This window comes from Calonectris borealis, chromosome 2 (assembly GCF_964195595.1).
Source record: "Calonectris borealis chromosome 2, bCalBor7.hap1.2, whole genome shotgun sequence".
Lineage (NCBI taxonomy): Eukaryota > Metazoa > Chordata > Aves > Procellariiformes > Procellariidae > Calonectris > Calonectris borealis.
In genome coordinates this window covers 159,260,685-159,286,418 of record NC_134313.1, presented here as the reverse complement: position 1 = coordinate 159,286,418, position 25,734 = coordinate 159,260,685, and the positions used below count along the sequence as shown (strand labels likewise).

The 25,734-nt window shown below is 36.0% G+C and overlaps 1 protein-coding gene across 2 annotated transcripts in view; it reads left to right on the top strand.

The window, feature by feature from the left end:
- WDR37 (WD repeat domain 37) overlaps positions 1–25,734 on the top strand; it is a 48,917-nt gene that overhangs the window by 6,581 nt on the left and 16,602 nt on the right. For both annotated transcript variants that reach the window (XM_075144108.1, XM_075144107.1), the window contains 10 exons: positions 2,869–3,046; positions 6,981–7,077; positions 9,643–9,738; positions 9,907–9,971; positions 15,211–15,346; positions 16,754–16,825; positions 18,929–18,973; positions 22,238–22,314; positions 23,690–23,927; positions 24,467–24,608. In XM_075144108.1, the coding sequence (XP_075000209.1) occupies positions 2,909–3,046; positions 6,981–7,077; positions 9,643–9,738; positions 9,907–9,971; positions 15,211–15,346; positions 16,754–16,825; positions 18,929–18,973; positions 22,238–22,314; positions 23,690–23,927; positions 24,467–24,608 (1,106 nt within the window). In that variant the 5' untranslated portion in view covers positions 2,869–2,908. The remainder of the gene's footprint in view (positions 1–2,868; positions 3,047–6,980; positions 7,078–9,642; positions 9,739–9,906; positions 9,972–15,210; positions 15,347–16,753; positions 16,826–18,928; positions 18,974–22,237; positions 22,315–23,689; positions 23,928–24,466; positions 24,609–25,734) is intronic.

Here is a 25,734-nt window from a genome sequence, read left to right as displayed (position 1 = left end):
CAGAAAGCTAATCGTGTCCAATTGTAGCCAGTGGCACAAGAAAGACATGGATCTGTTGGAGCGGGCCCAGAGGAGGGCCACAGAAATGATCAGTGGGCTGGAACACCTTTCCTATGAAGAAAGGCTGAGAGAGTTGGGGTTGTTCAGCCTGGAAAAGAGGAGTCTCTTGGCAGACCTTATTGCAGCCTTTCTGTACTTAAACGGGGCTTGTAAGGAAGATGGAGAGAGACTTTCTATCAGGGCCTGTAGTGACAGGACAAAAGGTAATGGTTTTAAACTGAAGAAGGGTAGGTTTAAATTAGATATAAGGAAGAATTTTTTATGATAACGGTGGTGAATCGCTGGCACAGGTTGCCCAGAGAGGTGGTAGATGCCCCATCCCTGGAAACATTCAAGGTCAGGTTGGATGGACTCTGAGCAACCTGATCTAGTTGAAGATGTCCCTGCTCATTGCAGGGGGTTGGACTAGATGACCTTTAAAGGTCCCTTCCAACCCAAACCATTCTATGATTCTATGAAGCAATTGAGAAAAGGGTATTTCTTGGTAAAGTCCTGTAATATGAAGTAGCTTGGCAGCAGAAGGCAAATGGAAGTTGACATAATTAAAACAATGCCTGGTAAGGCATAAACCATATTAACATCTCTATGTATAACTACAGCTCAGGAGCTATATCTGACAGGAATTAGAAATTAATTTTTTTTTTTCACAGATCTTAAGTGAAACAGTGTTAACTGATTTATGTGATTATATGTAACTGTGCATGTATCGATATAAAACTGTTTAACACATCTGTGTGTGTGCACACAGAGTTTGGTGCTTTGTGCCTTAAAAAGTAATCCGAACACTGCAGAAACCAGTAAACTGAAAGCTACTGAAAGAGTGGTTCCCAAGGGAGATAGGAAGGAGGGTGGAAGAGAGGAGAAAATATACATGTGTTTGGGACTGATTATATTTTGAAAAGAAACAGAAATGTGATGAGCACTGAAAACCTGTTCCTAATTGTTGACCATATGTCCAGGAACAGGAAGATACTTAGTGAAGCCCAGAAAATTGGCAATACGTTGTTTATGGGATGGGCCTTTTTTAATTTCAGTCCTGTCTTTCTATGGCAGAGGAATCTAGCCACAGTGAAAAAAGAAATCTAGTCAAATAAGAAACTACCCAATGGTAGTTCTTTCTCTTCTTTCTTCTTTAATTTGTGAACATAGCTAATTAGTTACTACTGATTAATCACACATAAAAAGCTCTGATGGGATTAGGTGCAGGGGAGGACTGTGCAGACTCCAGAGGAAATGAACAAAATCATTTCAGTGCAGTACAAGATACTGGTGCAACCTGAATTTTATTTTAGTTTCACAGTGGAATTGGTGTCAGGTTACTGGAACTCGGGTGTTCCAAAAGCTAATTAAAATACAAGGTTTTTTAATGAGAAAATTTGAGGATGGATGGGCATCAAAACCTTAACTAAATCTAATCTCATTTTGATATAAATTTAAATATCCCTATATATTTTCATTTTGTGATATAAAAGCCAAAGCAAATTTAAAGCTGTTTTTATTCATGCCGCATACTGTGTTTTTAGTAAGTTATGCTTTTCCTTGGCTTTATGATATGTTAAAAAGCTGAAAATACCATGTCAGAACCACTGAACTGCTTAATGCCTAGTCTTGTTAATAGCAATGGTGCTCATTCCTAGCTTGAGATCTAGTGTGTTGGCGGATCTTAAATTGGAAATGGCCCTGGGTTTGGTTTAAATAGTCTCTGATCAACTTTTTAAAAGGAAGCTCAGTTGCCTTGTTAGCTTTGCCAACTCTGCTCTCCTATTTCTCTGCAGACTATTGCAGCTATTTTAAGTTGTAATTGTTGTTTGAGAAATCATTTATGCTGGAGAATGAATTTTTATTTTGTTCTCAATGTTCATGATTGAAAAATTTTTAGTAATCAATCTTAAAACATTTGAAATGTTCAACAACTAGTACCCCATGAAACTAAAAATAATTTCTGTTGAATAGCAGGTTTAATTTAAAAAAAAAATCCAGTAACTAAATGTTTGTAAAAAACAAGATTTTGACATTAAAGAACATATTCTCCACGTTTATGCAAGAAATCAAACATAATTTGATTTTTCTTGAACAGGGGAAAGGAGTAGATCATGCATGGTAATATTAATTGGTGGTACTGTCAGGTGTTTTTAAGGATATTAAAATGCATATTTGGCTTTAACAAGCAGACAAAAATTAACAACAACAACCTGGTAAGTCAGGTGCACTTTCACTCTTCTCATAAGTTCATGGGCACTTTTACTATTCAAGAAAGTGAAACCATGAGCTGTCAAAAATGGTGGAAAGTAGTTTTCTGTCATTAAAATTAATTTCTGCTTATGTGTAAAAAAGCACATTTATTAAATTTTGTATACTAACACTTAATGTTGCATAATACATTTTTAACCTGACAGTGTCCCTAAATTATCATGTCTGTTTGCTTTCATTTTCCAGCTGGGTTTTAATTTTGCATGCATTTCAGTGAAATATAGTATGCATAATAGTTGTTTCCTGGAAGCATTTTGGGGCTGTCTCTGCTAGTGTTCTCCAAAATGAGCAAGGTAGTGGAATTAATTTTCCTTTTGTGGAGGTTTGTTAGCTAATGAATAAGTAATGCAGAAGTGATTCCACTTTATTTATGTATATGCATATGTGTTTTTGAACTTAATGTTGTTTGAAGAATAGCTGTAAGTAATAGGGATCCCTTCCTTTTAATGACACCCCAAACAACTCCAAATAAAAATAAATATTTTCATTTTGAGAAAAAAATTTTAAATTCTGGTTAGTGTGGCAAAGCAATTTGTAATGTGTAATGCTTGTCCTTAGTTTATCATAGGAGCCTCTGTGAAGCTGTTTTTTTGAAGTAATGCCAATAGAAAGTGGAAGTTGTGCATCTGCTCGCCAAGCAAAGCAGAAACGTAAATCGCACAGTCTTTCAATCCGAAGAACCAACAGTTCTGAGCAAGAACGGGCAGGACTGCAGAGAGACATGTTGGAAGGGCAGGTAAGATAATACACTGCTGCTTGGGTAACTTCTGTAACGTTTTTTTGAGGAGTGTTTTCTATGCGAAGAAATTAAATAAACTTAAGTAATTAAATACGTCCAGTAAAGCTGCAGGAACAGCAGACTTTCTTGCTTGTAAGTGCTGACTGTCTTTGGAGACTATTGATGCGGATGTTGACAGTGTTTCAGGTTGTATTCAGACCTGTGGAGCTTTTTATTGGCTTTTGTGTGTTCTTACATGAATGATAAAACCATGAAGACCTATAAAGAAACAGCCTATTTATTTTGCTGCACCCTCCCCACTAAAGTTGAAGATTGATTCTTGATTTCATAAGTTTGAATTTGGAATAGTAGTAATTCAGGAATATGAATAAGCCAAAATACTTGTTATTACGGCTCTGATAGGGAATGTATTAGTGGGAACGCTGTTCTGCATTCCTTTCTATGAAGTAAACAAATATTACCTGCTTGACAGAGGCATGAGCTAACTTAAATTTTTGTTTGTGTGTTTGGTGTGTGTTTTTTTTTTTCCAATGTGGCTCAAATGAAGGTGTGCTTTTCTGTGTATTAAACCTAAGGGAAAGAAAAAACCCACAAACTTCTGTAATTTTCTTAATCATCTCAGTCTGTGTAGTGGACACAATCTGGAGCCACTTAACAATATTGAGCGTTCCACTCACCAATATTGAGATTAACTGTAGGTAAAGCTCCTATAGGAAGTGTTTGAAGTAGTGCCACCAAAGATAAGCAAATATCAGTTTGAAAACTATTTATTGTCAAATTGACTACACAGTGTTAATGCGGGCCTGGCAAAGATGATGCAAAACTTGATTTTTATCAGAGAGGGGGTTTGAAATACTAACAGTGTTTGGCTATGAGGAACCTCATTTTCTGCACTCTGCAGATACTCTGAAGGGAAAACCTTGTGTTTTCTCAGTGTTGTGACATATTTTTAAAAATTTTTTTTAGTTGAATCTATTATTCAGTAAATTACAGCATTAGTTTTCTGGGAACTAACAGAGCCCAAGTTGTTGCTTCTAGTCATCTAGAAGCTGGATAATGTAAGTACTTGGCTAGAAAACTGTTCATGCATTTGGACCATTACAGCCTCATTTCAGAAAAGGAGTGAATGGCAGCTGAGAGGGCAAGGCATGCTGTCGCTTCTGTGTAATAAACCAAAATTTTAAGCTGTTTTAGTATTTCTTATCAAAGTCTATAGGTGTATTATGCTGTAATATGTAAATATTTTAAATATTTTATGTATCATCTTACTTAATTTTGTTGACCTTTAACCTTGAACAGCCAGTGGCAGATTCTAACGAGTAGAGAGTATTAATGCCCCTTCACATTGGAGCTGTAAACCGCATGAGATCTAGATAAGTACTTTTGCAGATAAACAGATAACATTATTACATGGTATTTTAATAAGCTAATTTAAATAATGCCAACTTTAAAGAGAGTAAAGGAAGTGGATGTGTTTTACTACGCTGGTTACTTTGGGACAGGTTTAGATTTGCTTATGCTTTCAGGCTATGAGAAGTGGATTAAAAACCTTTCCTATATCTCCTTTTCTGTTTCAAAAGTTGTAGGATAACTTAGTTGCTTTCATACCCTTGCTGTATGGAATTACAGGGTAATTGAATTGGAAATAATTCTTCTAACTTCAGTGTATCTCTTAATAGTGTTTCATTTGTATAGTATTCTTGTTTAATCAATTTTGTTTCAAGTTGGTTTTAATCGGGATCTGTTTCGCGTTCTGGTTGACTGTGAATGCATGAACAAAAGTACTTTCTCAAGGGAGCAGCAGATGAAGATGCAGAAAGGAATATCCTAGGGGGGGCATAAGGAGCATAGTACCACTTCTTTCAGCACAGTGCTATAGTGTAAAGTAGCTGTGAAGCTGGGATAAAACTGAATTATGCACAAAGCAGATATGCTCTTTGTCATGGCTATTAGTGGTTTCTCTTGCTCTTCTCTTTAAAATTGATGTCCAGAAATAACTTATAAAATCGGGATCATGATAGGCTTTTCTAATTGTTTCTGAAGACAATCATCTTGACTGTATGAACCAAAATGTGAGTGAGATTAAATTCTGGTTTAGATTCTGACTTGGTGGAAGGCACATGCTGCCCTCTGATGGCTAGTATGCACACGCTTCTTCCTAATTCGGTCAGTTTATAGGAATGGAACTAATTTCTTCTGATTTGGATTTGCTGGAACACTTAAGAACAAAACCAGCTATAATCATCCTTAAACTTGCATTGAATAATGAAGTTCATTTGAATGTGGGTGTCCTGTGCTAATATTTGTACTCCCATTCTAGTAATGCTTCTGTTCTAGACCTGAAATAGTGGTTTGTGCTGTGGCAGAAGCTGACTCGATTTTCTTTTTTTGCTCACAGCTGATGATTTCAAGATTTTGAAATTACATACTTTTGCTTTGTTTAAAAAAAGTAGATGTTACTGACAGGCACATTCCCTGTATATTTGATAGATGAACATTGATATATTAATAATATGGTATACATGATACCATATTAATTTCACTTTGAAATTTGGTAACTTGTTTCCTTGCATAGGTATTTCTCAGTTTTTGAATACAGCTGCATTATTTACAGGTTTGTCCAGTAATAAGATGTTGTCTTACTGAATTCTGAGGTGACAGGTTAGATATGCTACAAAGGACTATTTGAGCTTTTTCATTGTTAGGGTAAAGCTCAGTTAAGTGGAAACTTCTTTTAAAAAAAGTTTATAGCTGGCTACCTAGATAAATAGTAAGTGCAGTAAGCCAACTTACATATTGTGGTCCAGCAGCAACTGAAGAATAGAACAGGTTTAGTAGAATTTATTTATGTAGTGAGCAAGGACACTTCATCCTTTGATCCATACTTGTAGTGGATTAATTGATTATAGTTATTAGACTAATGACCATATTTTCTTCTTTCCAATTTGCCATTTTTTAGGAGCATGCTGTGCTTTAAATTTTGGTGTTTCTTAGTACTAGGTTCTTAGTGTACTGCAGTCAGCTATCTTCTGCTTTACTCACTGTCTGCTCAACAGTGTTTGATAACAAAATCATTGATATAGTGAGAACCTTGACTCCCAACAGAAATCAGTATTTGTTTTGGATATGGTATGCATTTGTTCAGGGAAAACGTGGTGCTGATCTCTGTTTTATAGGCAGATGAATAAAATTTAAATAACTTGCCAACAGAAACTTATGGTCAAGCTGTGTATTGAGTTCAGATCATATAAATCCTGTGTTAGTGGTTTTATTACATACTTGTTTTTGTGCCTCGGAATTGCTATGTTGATTATGCTGAAGAAAAAATCAACCCTCCGCTGTGAATTTGCTTCAAAATATTTTCTGTGAAGAGGAGGTGCTTGAATAATGTCTGGGGAGGGAAGGATTAGAAATTGCAGTTTCCTTCACACTTAGTTGTGGTTAGTGACAAAAGTAGGTGGATCTTAAAAATATGTTTAAAAGGTTAGTTTGTCTCAAGCTTCGGTAATAAGGTGCTTTGTGATGACAACTTCCTAACCTAATGCATAGTCAACTTCTGAATTACTTTGTCAACCAAAGGTATTCTTTCTTCTTAAACTCGAAGCACCTTGACATTATATTATAAGGTTTTTTTCCACCTTTTTTCTTTAATGAGTTGTACATGTATATTGGTTTATAAATTTATCTCCAATAAAACCAAAAAAAACTCCACAGGTGATTTGCATTCTGTCCCTTGAAAGAGAAAGAATATGTAAAATGAAAAATTTTATAATGCACAGAGCTTTTTGGTTTGTGTTCTACTGTAGTAGTAGTTTTAATTTCCCTCCTTGCTGGGAGATAGAGAGAACTGTTAAAATCAGTTTAAGATTGAAGGGTAACTACATAACACATATGTAAAGAAAAATATAAACCCCAATATTTTGCCTTCTAGGATTCTAAACTACCATCTTCTGTCCGGAATACACTCCTTGAACTTTTTGGACAAATAGAGCGGGAGTTTGAAAACTTGTATATTGAAAATTTGGAATGTGAGTATCTATTTTTTTCCAGCAACTTACGAATTGTTTGGATTTAGGATATAGTAGCACTAATTGAGATGCTTACCTTGGATACTGTAGTGTAATTACCATAGCTTTTCTGTGAGGACTTTAACAATTACTTTGAACTTGTAGCCAATATGGGGTTTGTGCCTTTTCAGAAAAATCACTTTCTTAGCTCTTTGACACAAGTAGTGAGAACTGATGTGTGTCATCCTCCTTGACTCTTAGGCAAAGAAAGTGAAGTGGCTGTCTCTTTGTCATTGTAGGCTCTTGTATATACCATGTTAATCTGGCAGTAACTCCGTTCAGCCATTGAAGTTTGTGGCTTTGTTGCATATTTACAGGCCTAGTTTTAATGATGTAATATTAGTAAATAAAATTGGACAAGTGTTTTACTTGAAAAAGTGTAAAATGTGGTGGTTTTGCATCATACTACTTAGTATATTGCATAACCAGCACCTGCAACTGCTCATGAATTTTGAAGTCGAGCACTCAGACAAAAATTCCAGGTGTATCTGCAAAAAATGTTATTTGTTTAATGACAGTGCAGTCATATGGTAATGGAAGTGATCCAAGGTGATGTAAGAGGATCCAGAGTAACACAGGCAGTCATACAGTAAAACGTCTGCTCGATTTTCCTTGCTGGATTTTGGAAGCTGTGTTGCGTGGCTTGGCTTCTGAGTTGTGGAATCTGTCTGGTTTGGCTCCAAGTCAAATTTTTTTTCACACCTAATCTGTTCCCACAGTTAAACCAAACACTCATGTTAAAAAAAAAAAAACAAACAAACAACTTTCCTGCGTGCTTTCTGAAAATGTGCTGGCTTCTTATTCTCTTAAAACCTGAGATTGTGTTGGTTAAAGGTTGTCATCAACACTACACTTTTTTTAGTGACAATTTGCACAACTGAGTTCTCGGACTCCTGCTGAGAAGTTGGCTGATAGCAAGAAAAGTAGGGATTCTCCCCACCCCAGACTTCAAAAATGTTTGTCAGAAAACAAGTGGTGAATTTGTCTGTACTCCAGAGTACGATTATTTTCCTTGCATTCCATTTCTGTTTCTTCTACATCTTCCTTCTTCACCTCCCAGTTCTACTCCGCTCCTGGCCTTTGTAATCTCTTTCCACCCCTCTGTCAACTTCTAAATTTTTCTCTTCTGATGCTCAGTCTGTTATTTTTTGTTCTTGGTCTAATTCCTGCATTAGTGTTGTGGTTACTGTACATATAGAATCTCATTTTTTTCCTCTCTGGCTTTTTACACTCCCTTTTCTTTATTACAAGTTATTTCTAGTTTCTTCCTTTCTTATCCCTTCCAGGCTTCAGTCTTAATCCTTTCAGGCAATTCTTGTATCTGCCTGGCTTATTTGTTCAGTCATCTGTTACTACTAGCCCGTCTCTTTCATATTGTCTGTGTTTTATAAAAGTTTAGGTTTATGTGACTGGGAACACAGGAAAGAGAATCTTGCGTTGCTCATTTCATGCACTTAGATGTGGTATGGAAGTGTAAACTGACTTTTCTAGTGCTTAGAACTGAGACTTCAGTGAATTTCTCAGAAATGGCATGAATCATACTCCTGATGGGTCATGTTCTCCCACATTTCAAACCCTGGCAGTGAATGACTTTTTTTTAAAGAAGTCCTAAGAATTTGTTGAAAGACAGACCTAGACTTATTCTCAAGAACAGTGAAAAACTGTTTGGTTAAAGCCTCTCAGTAAGATTTCACCTAAGGAGAACACTTAAAAAGTGTCAGCCCAGATTTTGAGAAAAACTATAAGCCACTGAAAATGGTCTTTATAAAGTGAAGTTGAGCAACTTTAAACCAGCCCAGCCACTGGAAATCATTTACGAGTACTTGATTTATTTAGCTATGCCATCACTCTGTCTTGTGTTGAAATGGTACAGGTGAGAGTTATAAATAATTGACAGAAAAGCATAGCCTTGTTACAAATACATGCTTTGTCGATGTACAATGAAAATATTTTGATCGTATTTAGTGTTTCTGAAACACTTGAATGTAAAAAGTATATGTCATTCTGCAATTTTTAATGTATTTCAAAGTATAAAAATATACATTTGCTGCACTACCTTTCTTACTGAAACTCTTAACAGTAGACAAGCATTCAGGGGAGAATACTATTTCGTGATTAATAAAATCTTTGTCAAGAAATGACATACTAATTCTGTGGTTAAAATATTTATGATGCTGCAAGTTTTCTGTCTTCTGTTGGATTTAATTCAATACAGGCGTGCCATGTATTTCACAGAAGCTGTTTTGTTAATCCTTAGCCACATTTATTAGTAAAAATATCAGTAATTAGAAGCCACTAATACTTTCCTTGGAATCTGGGTCAAGGTTGATCTCTGGAAAATTCAGCATGAGTCTTGGTTTATGTCTTGGTGAGACCTGCTTTTATAAAATCACAGCTGATCTCTTTTCCTGTCCTTAGCATAAAATAGGTTACTTACTAATCATAACAATTCTTAAATAGTATATTAATGATGTTGTTAATGATACACAATTTTTTTGTATTAATGTGAATTTTTGTTATTGTTAGTACGTAGAGAGATCGATACACTGAATGAGCGTTTAGCAGCTGAAGGACAGACAATTGATGGAGCTGAACTGAGCAAAGGACAACTGAAAACAAAAGGTAAGAGAACCACAAAGAATCGTAAACTAGTATTTTTTAATTTACGTTTGGTGTACTTTGCTGGCCAAAACTTAGAATCTTATTGAAGGGAATTAATACCGGTTACTTATACAAATAAGCTAATGCTGTATTTGAAATATCTTCCTTTGAATTTATTTGTCTCAACAGCCAGTCATAGTACCAGTCAGCTTTCTCAGAAATTAAAGACAACTTACAAGGCATCTACTAGCAAGGTATGAGTCAAATTAAACCTCTACTCATCAATGTGTACTAACATGGCTGTCTTTAAGTTGTAAGTTGTGGTTTCTTTAAGCTGAGCAGTGCTGTTCTTTAAGTAAACCTGCCTCATGAGGAACAATATCTTTATCTTGGATTCATCAATTACCCATTACTTCAAACACACTATATGATATTTTTACAATAATTGCTCACCTTTTTTAAAGAATAAATGTTGGAGGGGAGAGAGTGTGTGCACATGTATGTATGTGGGGTTACTCTTGTAAAGACAACTAAAAAAAAAAAATTCAATTTCATGAGGGAAATAGAGAACTTGGTAGGTAGTGAATTTCTGAATAAAGATTTAGGTATTGCAGTTGAAATGGGGGTTTAAGTAGATATCTATATGTGTACTATTATACGTTTTTGTGGGTTTTTTGCATTACTTTTGTTTTATAGCTCTGAGACTAGAATGGTTTGTTTCCTTTACGTTGCAAGCCTTGCAAATTAGTAGCTGGCGATCTTTTTTTGCCTGATCTCTTAGCACAGTTACCCTTTCTGATGTTTTTCATTTTGCATATCTGCATCTGTCTGATATTTTTGTTTTCCTCTTTTTCTTCCCTTTTTCAATTTTCATAGAGAGTTTACTTGCAGCTCTTTTTGCCCTATCTCAGGGTCATTTCATGACACATTATTTAGGGTAAATGAGGAAAGCACAGTGGGATTTGGTACGTGAACCAACTATGTAAGAAGCTCTGTGCTGACCTGTATTGCAGGCTAATATGTGGTTATGGAATGACTGCAGATGTCTTGGAAATACCATCTGTTAGGTAGTCTGAACGTTTGAGAATAAGCATAGTGTGGTGAAATAGATCTAGCTTACTGTGTTTTATTTGGTCTCCTTTTTATTTTATCGTTTCTCAAACTTTTTTATTCTTGCCGATCTGATGCATAGACGTGCCTCTTCCTTTTTCTTAAGAGTTAATGATTTAAGAATTCTTTAATGAGGCCACTTAAATAGAGACAACATGACATTAATAGGGACAATACAGTATTAGTACACCTACTATGTAGTTATCAATTAGTACTTTCTTTAGTGTAGTGTTGGGGTTTTTGTTGTTTGTGGGTTTTTTCTTTTTTTTTCTTAAGGCTGGTGTTAAATGATTGTCGTCTTTTACTTGCTTGCAATGTAGCGCTCATATTCTTTCCTGGGCAAGGCAGGTGGACCTCACAACTTCAGCGTGGGAAGCTGGGAAGTATGGGGTGGAGACTCCTGGATAGCTGCTTTGCTTCCCGATGTTCTGACATGTATGCACAGCAATGTAGTCATGAGTAGTGGAACATGAATTTAATACTTTATTATAGACATTGTACATATCTATTATATCAATTGATAACCAATAGATGTTTAAATGTGCTGATATATTTCTTTCCACAACTTTGAATCAGAGTTTACTGGGGGGTAGAGAGGAGAGCTGAGGGGAATAAGTTGAGAGCATCTCTCTCCATTGTGTTCTTTGAAAGCTTTCTGCACTTCATGGGAGTGGCTTTATTTCGACTGCTTCTTCCTTCCTACACAGAAGAGTCAAAGCTGCAACCTTTTGTCTCTTGACCCACAAAGAGACTATAGCCAAAAGTCATGAAAGACTATAACTAAGTTTCTAACAAACTATGAAATTCTGTCTGTATCCTGACTGGATGCAGTTAGAGTTCCCTAATACACTATCTGAGAAAACGACATTTGAAGAGTTTTAAGAGTTCAACAGCTTTGAAATTCTTATGTCTATATATGTGAGCATTGAATGAACAATGCTGTTAACCAAAAATGGGTTGTGTTCCAAACTCAGTGGGGTAGTGGATTGCAACTTTTCTCTTCAGCCCATCCTTTATACTGTTACTGTATGCCTAATTTAAAACTTGTCTTGTGTTTTTTGGATTTTTTTTTTTTTTAAATTTTTTCTTTATTCCCTGTGGGTAATTAGAAGAGACTTAAGGTTTACAAACCAATTGTTTTGTATAATTGCACACAATTACATTTTTCTGGTTGCCAACCTATAAAGAGTTTAAGTTTGTTCTGAAAAGAGCTTTCAGTATTTGCTTGTTCTATTGAGAAAGCTGACCCTTGACTGCTTTAATATTGGTAAAATATGCTAAGACTAAAGCAATCTGTTCATTTTCTTGGGGAAAATGCTGAGGTAAACATGCTTAATTCAAGTCCTTCATAGCAAATTCCCATACCTGGATAGTTTTCATCCCTTAGCTGAGGTAGGAGTCTGAATATTAAGTTGGCAAAACTCGTATCAGAAAAGGATGCTTTTAATAGTAGGGGTTATCCACCAGTGCCCAAATCCTGAAGAGATAGAGTAGGTTTAGTGCTCGGTACTCTAAAAATAATTTTTTGTATATGTTAATGGGCAAGATCCTGTAATTTAACTGCAGTTGTTTGTAGATGCAGGAATCGCTATGTGAAATTCCTGTTTTGATGTTAACAAAATGTTGTTGCTGATGTTAACAATCCTTGGCTGTGACAGTTGTTAAGACATCAGGAAAACATTAACAGTGTATGCAGAATCCTAAAATAAACTGAAATGATACAACTCGCTCCATCATAAACTAACTTCCAGGATCTCTGATTCTTTTGGATCAGGAAAAGGACTCTTAAAGGAAGGTATTTCTTCACCCAGCAGTCGAAGGGAATAAAACTTTGTGGAAGATGCAGTTTCTGACCTCACCGCTTAATATTACTCCACAGAAAATTCCGTTCTTCTGTCACAGTGTAATGCTGCTGGACTGGTCCTGAGTTTACCAAATTTTCATTCGTATTTCTAATGTGTCCTGTCTACTTAAGAGACATTTTTACAGAGTGTTTCAATTTATTTGCCATGCCATTGTTTCAATTTGTATTCAGTTTCCTTATTAACAAATCTCTGTATAGAGGGAAGTATGTGAAACTATATGGATTTAAGAAAGAGGACAGACAAAGCTGAAGCACACTTAAGATATGATTGCCCACTTATTTGCGTTTGTATATGATAACCTGAGATCTGCTGAAGTTATTTTAAGAACTTTCTGCAGTGCAGAAAGGAACTCTTTTTAGCAAGTTGCATGTTATTTAAGTGTTTCCTTTCCTTTCTTGGAAAATTGTTTATGTATGGTTAAGGACCCAAGAAGTAATCCAGGCACTATCAAATTTATCCAATTACTGGTATGTGAAGTGAGGGACAGCAAAAAAGAAAGAAAGAAAAAAAAATGTGTAGATATTATTTAACGCACACTTCTTCTATATCTGGATATTTAGTGTTAGATAGTGTTCTTGAACTCTTATCTTCCGTGTGTTCATTCAAGACTGCTAATTCTCCAAAATGAGTTTTACAGCCTTGCCATTAAATGATCAATGAAACCACTGTCCAGCAGTTTTGGAAAATTTGTGCATGTTGATGAGTAGGAGATAGTTTCTCCTAGAAACTTTTGCAAGAGGATTTGACTCAACATGAGAAAGACAGAATGCAAGTGTAGTTCAAGTGTGGGGTTGAGAGCTGAAAAACTTCAAGTTTGGAATTTGAGCTGAGCGCTATATTAGTCCTTAACTGTTTACTTAATTCTGCCGTTCCACTTCTCGTACATGACTCCATTTAGTTTAAGGACTGCATTCAATGTGAAAGTTGCATCTGTAGGATTGTATTCAAGGCCTATAAAACTCTGCAGTATGGTTGAACTAATAACCTTTACCATTAACCCATTGTCTTTTCAATGCATCCTTAATGATTGCTCCTTCTTCTCCTGTGAAACCGAAATGCGTATTAGCTGTTAATTTGGAATTCAGATAGGGCATTATCATTTCATCATTGGGAAGTTGACATGCTCAGGATTTGGAATGCTCTTGCAGATATTCTTTAACTTTTAAAAACCTTTGCGGAAGTAATTTGCTTTAATGACATACTTATGACCTTATTTTTTGATACCAAAAATTAATGGGATTTTAACCTTAGTTTATTGTATCTGAAATGTAAACTTAATTAATTTTCGAACTTGTACTAAGCTGTAGATAAGTCTTAATGTGATTTGTGTTGAAGCATTTAAAGGTTTTGACTTAGCTGGTCAGATAGATACCTGCCCATAATTGCATGCAGAGGAAAACACAGATAAATGGAAGTCTTCTTTTTGTTTTAGTTTTAACAAAGCTTTTCAGATAGTCTTTCTCGAAGAACAATTATGAGCTTCAAGACTTGTGGGGTAAAAATAGGGTATTTTTAACAGTGGTTTTGCTTTTTGAAGTCATCTTTCACCACTCTTGATTTCAGTTGTCTCTGCAAGTGTTAAGCAAGACAAACTTTTTTTGTTGTTTTGTTTTAAATATTGCACTCTGCTTTCATCTGAAAATGCAGAATTTCTGCAATTCGGTTCCTTTCTGTAGATACTGAGTGTTTTCAGCCTTCCTGTACTATAGTGCCTTGTAGTTTTACCATTTTTGCTAGGCTTTTTCTTCCTTTCATTTGGTATTTCTTACGCACATACTAATTTGGATTTAATGAGTCTTCTCTATTTTCCCCTAACAGCATGGACTTTGAGGGAATGTGCTTATCAAATGTTTAGATGAGTTTGACATGTCTTTAAAAAAAGAAAGCTTTATTACACAAATAAGCTGGCATATGCTCTCAGGTTAATGTTTGATTTGATTAGCTTTGTGCAGTTTTGAAGAAAAACAGCAGTGAGTGTTTTAAATGGCAATGTTTCTGGATTTTACTAGAACTATGTAATAAGGACATCTTTTCAAAGACATTATGCTGGATAACATGGACCATCTTTAAGTTATCAGATGTACTTGTTTGGGAATAAGCAAGGCAAGTTTTGATTTTTTTTTTTGATTTTTTTTTTGGTTTTTTTTTGTGGTGTTTTTGTTTTTTTTTTTTTTTTTTTATTAATTATAATCCTTTACCCAAACTGAATGGGAAGTGCATACTGCATTTGTACAACTCATTACTCCAATGAGATTGCATTATTGTAGTACAGAATAATTTATCTTGTGTTTTGTAAAAAGGGGGGTGTTAGTAAAAAAGAAAAAAAAAAGAAATTAAGAGGTATGTTTGCATCCAAACTCACTTTCCTACCATCAAATGTCAAATTTTTGACAACAGTGAACTGTCAGAACACTGAGGAATTATTATGGAAAAGTTAGTAACTATTTGTATTTGTGAGATAATTACTTGATCTTGGGTCAATGTGGAAAAAAAAATGTTCGTATCTCTGCTATTTCAGATTGTATCCAGTTTTAAAACTACAACATCAAGAGCAATCTGTCAACTGGTAAAGGAATATGTTGGCCACAGGGATGGTATTTGGGATGTCAGTGTCGCGAAAACTCAACCAGTGGTGTTGGGAACTGCATCTGCTGGTAAAGTTCTATGTTGCTTGAATCTTTAGAAAATTCTGGTTTAGTCCCTCAGCAATAGCAAATGTAGATCAAAAGCATACTGGAATACTTAGCTCCACACTGAAAGAGTCGATTTGAAGAAGTTTAGTAGCTGAAAAATTCTTAAATTGCGATGTCCTTGAAATGCATTTAATCTTTAGAAGGTTCAGATGTCCTTGTTGATCTTTCTAAGGTATGTGCCAGGTAACTTCCATGCAGGTCATGCTCCTCTTGGGGTCAGCGCTAGCGTGTCGGATGGTGTAAATGGGTGGGTTGGGGAGCTGCTTGCTTGGAGAGATCTCTTGCACAGAATACTGTACTGCTGTATACAGAGACCCCTGCAGACTTCCTACTGTAGTATTGTTTAGCCTTTGTTTTATAGAAGCTGTACACTTAGCCATAGTTTGCATATTCTTGTATTCTTGCATTCGTCTGGCTTTTGCCGAAGGATCGAGGGGCAACTAAAAATCTTAATTTTCAGATCTTAATGTTAACTTACTAGATTCCTTCCTCTCTACTTAAGAGACGGAACAGGTACTAATGAATAAGTCACTAAATCTACTATGATCCAAAAATCAATCTAGAGTCTTGTGTGGATTTGGAAAATTATTAAGGAAGTAAACCATAACCGATTAGAATTGGTCAGTTTGAAGTGACGGTCTTTCGAAACCGGAACAAAATCTGAAGACACTGGACATACATATTGTGGACCAGAAACCTCTGCTTCATAAACTGAACTGTTACCATTTTTATGTGTCCACTGAGGGGCACATTTTGTCTTTGGGTGGGACGTCGTCTCTTTGTCCTGATTTAACTTGGAAACAGGCATTCTCTAATTCAGCATTAAGGTTGTCCCCACTTACAAATACTTATATTAATTATTTATTTTGAGGTGTGACAGGGTAAAGGAGTTTCATTGGGACTGACTTTTTAAGTAAGTTTTCGTAGGGCTCTGCAGTGACCTATATGCATTTGGGACTTCTGTGTAAATAGTTTGTGCATAGAACTCTTGTTTGTAGTGACTGCCTGACTTTTTCACCCCTGAATGCTTTCTGTGTTCTTTCTGAATCTCATGATATACAGTTGGAGCATTATACATAAGTATATAACCAAGTTAGAAAAAAATACCAAAAGTCAATACTTACTGCAAATTAATCCGATTGGGACAGCACCTTCACTTTTTTTTTTGGAGATGCGTATTAAGTTATAATGATAGGAAGCTTTTATGTTTTTTATATATGGTGATAATCACAAGGAGTTTGTCTTTTCTACATGAAGTCTATTTCATATGGTTGCTCTACATTCGAAGATAACTTGTTTGTTGAATCAGTTAAAAATGAACACCATACATTTGTAACAACATTTACAGCTACTTTTTAATCTTTGTAGATCACACTGCTTTGCTGTGGAGCATAGAAACAGGGAAGTGCCTTGTCAAGTACGTAGGGCATGTTGGATCAGGTAAGATAAAGGCATGTTGTGAAAACTGGAAACAGAGTGTGTTGGGAGGGAGAAATGTGTTTTGGACAACCACTGTGGTTTCACTTGCAGGTTTGCCAACACCATTAACAAGTCAATTGTGAAGTTCCATTAATCTTTATTGAGATAATGTTTTGTACTACGATTCTTTCTTAGAGAGGCTTATTAAGACAGTTCTGTAAATGCTAAATGAATAAACGAGTCCATATAAAGAAATTTATAGGCACAGTTAATGACACTCAGAAGTCAAATGTCAGAACTCATTGAGTTCTCATGCATATGCAGAACAAGAGAAGCTTATATAATCAGAAGTTAGCTGTTTTGCAGGATCTGTGTTATATTTGGGATACAAGATACAGATGCTGGGTGACCATCTATTTGCACTTCTTTGTTTAATACATGAACCCATATATAATTTGTTGCATAGTATTAAAATCTTGTTTTGAAGACAGTTAATTCAATATAGGCATTTGTCTTCCCCTGTATCAGTATGAATATTTCAGAAACAGTGTTTTTAATCGCCTCCTTGGGTGGAGAGGTGCAGTGCAGTAAGTGTTTTTGACGTTAACCTTAATTTTTGGTGTCCAATTTGACAAGCATCTGATTAGCCCCCTTCTATCTCATAACGGGTTACAATACAGGATTTTATAGACCAAAGGTGGAGAGGTTTTCCATAGCTTTAACTTGCTGTTGAGAGTTGAGCACTTTGAGTGTGATTGTACCCTGAAGTGTAGAATCATGCACTTAGAAAATGAGGAACACAGTTATTGTCCTGGTATGTTTGGTTAAGTAACTCAGCTAGCACATGACATCAACTTTGTGGCAAAGATACAAGTAGAATTAAGTTCTCCAGAGAGTGGTCAGCTGCTTCAACCATAAGTTCTACTTTTTTTTCCTGCTGTATGACTTCTAGCTCCTACACACAAAGATACTAATAGATAGATGCATAGAAACAATAGGTAACACTTTAATGTGTTCAGATATCTCAGGTTGCTTGGTGCATGGAGAGGGTACCTTTAGCCTCCAGAAAGTCATATTTAAAAACTCCAGTCACTTGCGTTTTCATGCTGATAGGTTTGGTTTTTTTTAATTAAATTGCTATTTGGATAACCATGAAAATAATAAAAGCTCTAACCTGTGTTTAAACAGGTTAGTTGTGTGTAAACTAAGTAAAAAAAAAAAAATTATAACACTATAATTTATAAAAATTATATAAATTTATATAAATTATATAAAAATCATATATTTTTAATTTAGTAAAACTTTTCTTTAGTTGTTTACGTTTGACAGTTGATTTGAAATGGACCAAAGGTGTTGGGTGCCAGCAGTTGGTGCACTGTTGAGTTAGTTCAGTGTGAACAATTTAAGGAGTGTCTTTTTAGACTCATTACACCACACTGTCCTGGCAACATAAGCATCTATTTTACTTGTATGATGGATGGAAATGATTTCTAAGCTTTTTCTTGAAGAACTGTTGAAGAGAAGCTTATGGATTTTGCAAATGAAAAGTAATTAAATCTTATGCACTGGAATAAAAAATGAAGAAGAGCTTTGTAGGCTGATACAACTATTTTAAAACAGTTATGTTTTGATTACATATGGTTGCAGGACCGAAATCTAATTTGTGTTATTTGCATTAGGTTTTTAGGCATTTGTTCTTGCAATCTTATGCAATAATCAGAAAGTTGATGGACATATATAGTAAGTTTTCACTATGTTAGAAGTAGTTATGAATACTTAAATTCTCTTTATGGAAGTCCAGAGCATTATCTCCTGTCAGCTTACACACAATTATTTGACTGTGGTTTGTATCCTCTATAACATGAAACACTTGTACTAGATTCAGGAGGTAACCTGCTAGAAAATACGTGTTGTTGTATAATCAACTATAGCTGCTTTCCTTGATACTACATAGATTTATGTACTCAAATAAAATACCATTGTGCTTTATCTCACCTAAGAGATTACTATAGTACAAAAAAATTACTTAAAACTGAAGACATTTTTCAAAGCTTTTAATGATAAAACTTAGTGAAATAAATTCTTTTAGTATACTAGCTTAAAACTTTACTTTGTTTTACACAGTAAATTCCATAAAGTTTCATCCAACTGAGCAAGTGGCTCTTACAGGTATGTAAAGTTTTTTCATATGCTGAGTATGTTAGTCATGATGGAAAAATAAGTGTCATTTGCTAGCATCTTTTTGGTTGTAGCCCCTCTTCCTGCTGCTTTGTCAGTATCCCTGTTGATTGAATTATTTTTATGTTTTAAGGCATAACAAATCAGAGCTAGATCTTTCCATCTGTGTTTGTCATATGATTGTCATTTGTGCTTACCTGCTCCAAAACAGACACTTAGAATCATACGTCAGCTGAATGTTCACAAGTCCATGCGGCCTGATGGGCTTCATCCCAGAGTACTGAAGCAGCTAGCGGATGTTATGGCAGGACCCCTCTCGATCATCTACCAAAGGTCTTGGGAGTCTGGGGAGGTCCCTGCTGACTGGAAGCGAGCCAACGTTATTCCAATCTACAAGAAGGGCGTGAGGAAAGACCCAGGGAACTACAGACCTGTTAGTCTAACCTTGGAAAAATTATGGAGAAAATTATACTATTGAAAGGCATTTAAAGAATAATGCAATTGTCAGGCACAGTCAACATGGGTTCACAATGGGAAAGTCCTGTTTAATTAATTTGGTATTCTTCTGTGATAAGGTCCCCCGCCTAGTAGATGAAGGGAACGGGATGGATGTAGTTTTTCTGGATATTAGTAAGGCTTTTGATACTGTCCCTCACAGCATCCTTCTGGACAAGCTGTCCAGCTGTGGGATGAGCGGGTTCATGGTGCGCTGGGTGAAGAACTGGATGAAGGGCAGAGCTCAAAGGGTTGTAGTGAATGAGGCTGCATCTGGCTGGCGACCAGTCACCAGCAGTGTTTCTCAGGGTTCAATTCTAAGGCCAGTCCTGTTCAAGATATTTATCAACAATCTGGATGCAGGAGTTGAATGCACCATTAGCAAGTTTGCTGACGATACCAAACTGGGAGGTGCTGTTGACTCTTGAGGGACAGGAGGCCTTGCAGAGGGGATCTAGGTAGATTGGAGCATTGGGCAATGATTAATGGGATGAAATTTAACAAGTCCAAATGCCTGATTCTGCATCTAGGACGGAGTAATGCTGGGCACAAGTATAAATTGGGAAAGTAGTGGCTGCAGAGCAGCCCTGTGGAAAGGGATCTGGGGGTGTTGGTCAACAGCAGGCTCAATATGTGTCAGCAGTGTGCCCTGGCAGCCAAGAGGGCAAACCACATCCTGGGGTGCATTAAATGCAACATAACCAGCTGGTCAAAAGAGGTGATTATCCTGCTATGTTCAGCGTTGGTGCAGTCTCACCTTGAGTATTGTGTGCAGTTCTGGGGCCCACAATTTAGGAAGGATGTGAAGGTCCTTGAATGCTTCCAGAGGAGGGCAACAAAGCTGGTGAAAGGGCTGGAAGGAACGTCCTATGAGGAGCGGCTGAGGACTTCGGGCTTGTCTAGTTTGGAGAAGGGGAGGCTGAGGGGCGACCTTATTGCTCTCTACGGCTTCCTGAGGAGGGAAAGTGGAGAGGGAGGTGCTGGTCTCTTCTCCCTGGTATCCAGTGATAAGACACATGGAAATGGTTCAAAGCTGCGCCAGGGGAGGTTTAGACTGGACATTGGGAAGCATTTCTTTACTGAGATGGTGGTCAAACACTGGAACAGGCTTGCCAGAGAGGTGGTTGATGCCCCAAGCCTGTCAGTGGTTAAGAGGCATTTGAGCAATGCCCTTAATAACATGCTTGAACTTGGTCAGCCCTGAAGCGGTCAGGCAGTTGGAATAGATGATTGTTGTAGGTCCCTTTCAACTGAAATAGTCTATTCTTTTCTATCTTAACCCTTTTGAAATATATGATGTTTCCAGAAGTAAAGGAAAAGAATATTGTGATACTGAATGTGCAGAAAAAACAGCTCGAAAATATGACTGTTAGTGTAAAGATGTTTTCAGGGCTGAGAATACCATCAGGGCAGCTTCAGGGCAGCTTTGAAAACTGTCTAATGCGGTTAATACTATAGTTCATATGGTCCAGCAATTAGGGCACTAGCTTTGGGATTAAAGAGATCTGGATTCAATTTGCTGCTATTAAGTAAGTCATTGTAAAATGAGGATAATTAATACTGAGGTTAGAAATTAAAACAGTGCTGCTTTCTGCATCTACAGTGACCACTTTAAAGGAAAGTAGGGAGTAGAATGTCTTCTATCTAGGCTAACAATGATTTAAGTTTGGCTATTTGGATTTTTCTGTTTTCATATGATAACTGTAGTCATTCTTTCAGTACCATAAACAATGTTGCTATCTAAACTGACTTATAAAAACCAAAACAAACCAACTAACCAAAAAAATTCAACTAACCAAAAAAAGCTGCCCATAGCTAGATTTTTGTTGTTCTGTTATTTTTCTGAGAGCTGGTTCTGCAAAGTATTTCCATTGAAAGTTTTCAGGGAACCTGTTCTTCCATGTCACTTGATTGATTTAGAACTGACTAAAATAAAAAATAAAAAATCTTCCTCCCTGATCCAGAATACTGACACTAGAAATAATATAAGGTTGACTTTTCTTCTAGCCTTCTTACTTGGTCTATTAGATGAGATATTTTTCTTAGTGCTTTCATGTACATTGCACTTGCCAGATCTATGCATACTTATAACAAACTGTTTTTCTTCTCAATCTAGAACTCTCAACACTGTACTCCTAGGTATTAGAGCATGTTTGTTCTGTCCATAACAAGGAGAATCTTGAGTTTCTCCTTAGTTAATAGTGGATAAGTCTATTTCAAAAACAAATGAAGTCTAAAATCACATGGTACCTGCTGAGCTGTAAACTGGTGCTAGTTAAGCTGAGTTGCTTAAGGCAGAAGCAGAATAGCTTCACACTTGCTCTTTTGGGTTTCTCATTAAAATCACACTAAAAACATTTAATGGAAGAAATCATTGAATGAAGAACCACCCCGGTATTTTGAGAAATAGCAAATGAAGGATGGCAACTGTTGATGTATTAAATGCCTTCTTCAAATGTGACGTATTACAACAGCAGTGATATTCATGTTCTGATGTGTAGTGTTTAAGTGGATGTTTTCACTGTAACAATGATTAATTTGGTAGCTACTTATATTTTGCATAATGAGTTATGTTCTTATCAGTATTGAAGCCAGGAAAGTAACCGCTTACCAAAAAGGTTGTAATGGTATCTGTTAGAAAAAGATGCAACTCGGACAGTATTGCCAAATATAATGTTAAAGCTTGTTTTTATTGACCGTGGAATGCTCTTACTTAGTCTCTCTCTCTCTCTCTTCCCCCCAACCCTTCCCCCTGTGCAGCATCTGGAGACCAGACAGCTCACATCTGGAGGTACATAGTACAGTTGCCTACACCTCAGCCAACTGCAGACTGCAATGTAAGCAAGCAACTTACTGCAACCAAACTAATTGCATAGCAATTTCATCAGATACAGGTTTTATGATAAGACTGAATATTAAATTTATACATAATTAAAAAATTACATGATTTCAGGATTACAAAAGGTGGGATTTTAAGGTCTTAGTTTAACAGATATATTTCAGCCTTTCTTTCAAAAAAGACTTACTTCATGTTTTCAAAGATCTATGGTGCAGAATAGAATATGCAGCTGCAAGTACATTAATTGACTTTTTGTTCAAGGTAATAAACGTGTAAGTAAATGAACTGTCGAGTAAAATTTTTTGGTAATAATTCAAATCATAAATAATACTGAAGTTCTTTTTAAACTAGTTAAATTCTTGTAGCTTAACTTACTGAGGCACCTGTGTTAGCTATAGTTGCTATGAATTAAAAACTGATGGTGAAGACTTGTATTTTTGGCGTTTATTTAATTGTATCTTTAAATTTGATTTCTAATCAACCCTTGCCAGCACTTATCACACTATATGACATTGTTGTCCCCAGGCCTTTACTTAGTCAGTGTTTACTGACTGTCAAATGCTGTCTTTAACTTAAAAGCACCCTTACTAAATTGTGAAGACGAACATTGTTTATAGCATGAGCTTCTCAGTAAGCTGAGTAGGGGCAAGAGATGGCTGTATAATATGAGATAGATTTCTGAATGGAAAATGTTTGATTCAGTTTATTTGATTTGGCATTTCCATTTTGAAAGAGCAGTACAAATATTATCTTTTTCACATCCATATATCATGAAAGAAAAGTGTATTTGTCTTGTGTAAGTGAAATAGGGTTCAGAGATCGATGCTTCCTGGTTAGCAAAAGAATTTATTTTGCATCCAGTTTACATCAGCACTGCATGATGACAGCGTATTGACCAGTAGACAAATATTGATGTCATGATTTTGATTCTAATGGATAAAAAGACATCTGTAAATGATTGTCTTCCCAAAAATTAAAATAGTCAGTGTCCTGTTAGATGCTTCCTACTCTTAAAAATTTAAAGGAAAAAAAGTCCCTTGATACATGTGCTGCAGTGAAACTCGAGGGTAATACAGTATATAATATAGAGGGGAATGTAAAAGACTTACCACATATTAAAGGGGACAGATATTCAGAGCTAAACAGTTCAGAAGAGATTTTGAAATGAAGTAGTTATTAAAACTCCATTTAACTCACTGGTATTATTCCTTCAACCAAGTTTTTGATAGTGAATGCCTGAATAGGCTATATTCTACAGACTTAAGTTACCCAGACTCACATTAAGGGGATTGGGAAGCATTTACACTGTAAAATGTAACTTGGAGACATTCCTTCCCATTTATTCTGTATCTTTTTTCTCTTGCATTGTATAGCAAATGTCTGGAGAAGATGAAGTTGAGTTCTCAGATAAAGATGAACCTGATGGAGATGGAGATGGTTCTAGTGATTGTCCCACTGTCAGAGCCCCATTAACTTCACTCAAAAGCCATCAAGGAGTGGTCATAGCAGCCGACTGGCTTGTTGGCGGGAAGCAAGCTGTAACAGCGTCATGGGATAGGACAGCAAATCTGTATGATGTAGAGACTTCCGAACTTGTCCATTCTCTTACAGGTATTTGTTCACTCACAAAAAGATAAATTGGTGGTTTGTTTTTATATGTGGGATTATTTGTAGATATCGAAACGCTGGGAAAAGTAAGTTGTTTCTCTGGAGTACAATTTGAGTGTGTACAAGACTTGAGCTGCTGCTCAATATTGTAGTGGTTTCTAAAATTCCAACCTTTGTTAATCCTCTGAGCATGAATTTGTATTCTTTTAAGCTTGTGATATATCCTATAAAGTAGTTGTTTTAAAACTGAATGTAGCCAAATTTTAGTTCTTTGAAAATGCTTTTGCTGTGTTCATGGCATACTGAGTAGAAATAACCTATTGCTACTTAATAATCATGTGAAGTGAGTAGTGGGTTTTTTTGCTTTTAAATATAGTTCTAAACTTTTACAGCAGTAGTAACATTAGAGTTCAGAATGATTATTATTATTCTTGTACTGTTTGGGGGAGAAAAGAACAAATCATCAGCATTTCATTCCAAGTGTATGTGGAAATGAAAAGTCTTATTTTCATTACCTTACGTGTTCTCATCTGTGATTGTAGGGCATGACCAAGAGCTAACACATTGTTGTACACACCCCACCCAACGTCTTGTGGTGACATCATCACGCGATACAACCTTCCGTCTGTGGGATTTCAGAGATCCTTCTATCCATTCTGTGAATGTCTTTCAGGGCCACACAGAGTAAGTGACAGTTCCTTCACAGGTTTTTACAAGTTCCAAAAGTATAAATGTATTCAGATTGCTAATCTGAACAAAACTGTTCCTGTGCTCTTTTTGAGGTACTAAATTCATTCCCCTGTTTTATGAGACTGATTTTCACAGAAACCCCTAACTGTCCTCCTTCAAATGTAACACAGCAATACTTAATTTCCAAAACAGCAGCCAGGGCTCTTGGTGTGATATTGCTTATATGGTAAGTCTAGATAAAACTCCTTACGATTAAAGGCAATTTAAGGTATGAGGGTTGTTTTCGGCATCGGTTATGCCCATAGTTCAGGGGTATTGCTGTAATGCGGTTGATCAAACAGATTACCTCTGCTTGTCATGATACTCAGTGTGAAATAAAGGTTACTTCTTTGGAACCAGTGGGGGAAAAAAAAAACCAGGATTAATTTTTACTCTTTAAGCTAAAGCTTCTAATTTGTACATAAAATAAGAAATTAAAGGGCACTGATTACCATGTTCTGTCAAAACAGTGGTTTTGGTATACCATTTTTAGTTGCCAAATTAGGCTTTAAGTTTTTATACTGGCTACTGTTGAATATGGGCAAATGTAGTCATGAGAATCTATGTTATGGTGTTGACTTAAAGCTCTGATTAACAGAATGGTGATATATGGACAATGCAGGAGTAACTTTGAAATACTTTACCCAAGGAAGTGAATCTTTTTTTAAGATTTTGGAATGTTTGAACTTGACTGTTTCAGAAACAAATTTCACCTCCCGTCTTCAGAATAAAAGATGATTGTTAGTCCTAGCTCAAAACAAAAACCACAAATATTTATTCAGGTTTCTATTTTTTGTTAATTGAAATGTGTAGTTTGCATTATGACTAAGTTACAGTATCCACTTTCTCATTTTCCCAGCTGTTGGCTAACTTTATATATAAAGTAAAACCTCTTTAAACCCCCCAGCCCCCGACTCCTCAGCTTGATAAATTACTTGGTGCATGACAGTCATCCCATATAAGTAGTCATCTTCTCCTGATAGAATAGTAAACTTCATTTTGTGGTCTGCATCCTAGAATTGTTTCATGCCATCATTTTTGTACTCTTCTATCGCTTTTTGTAAAATGACTTGTAAAAGTT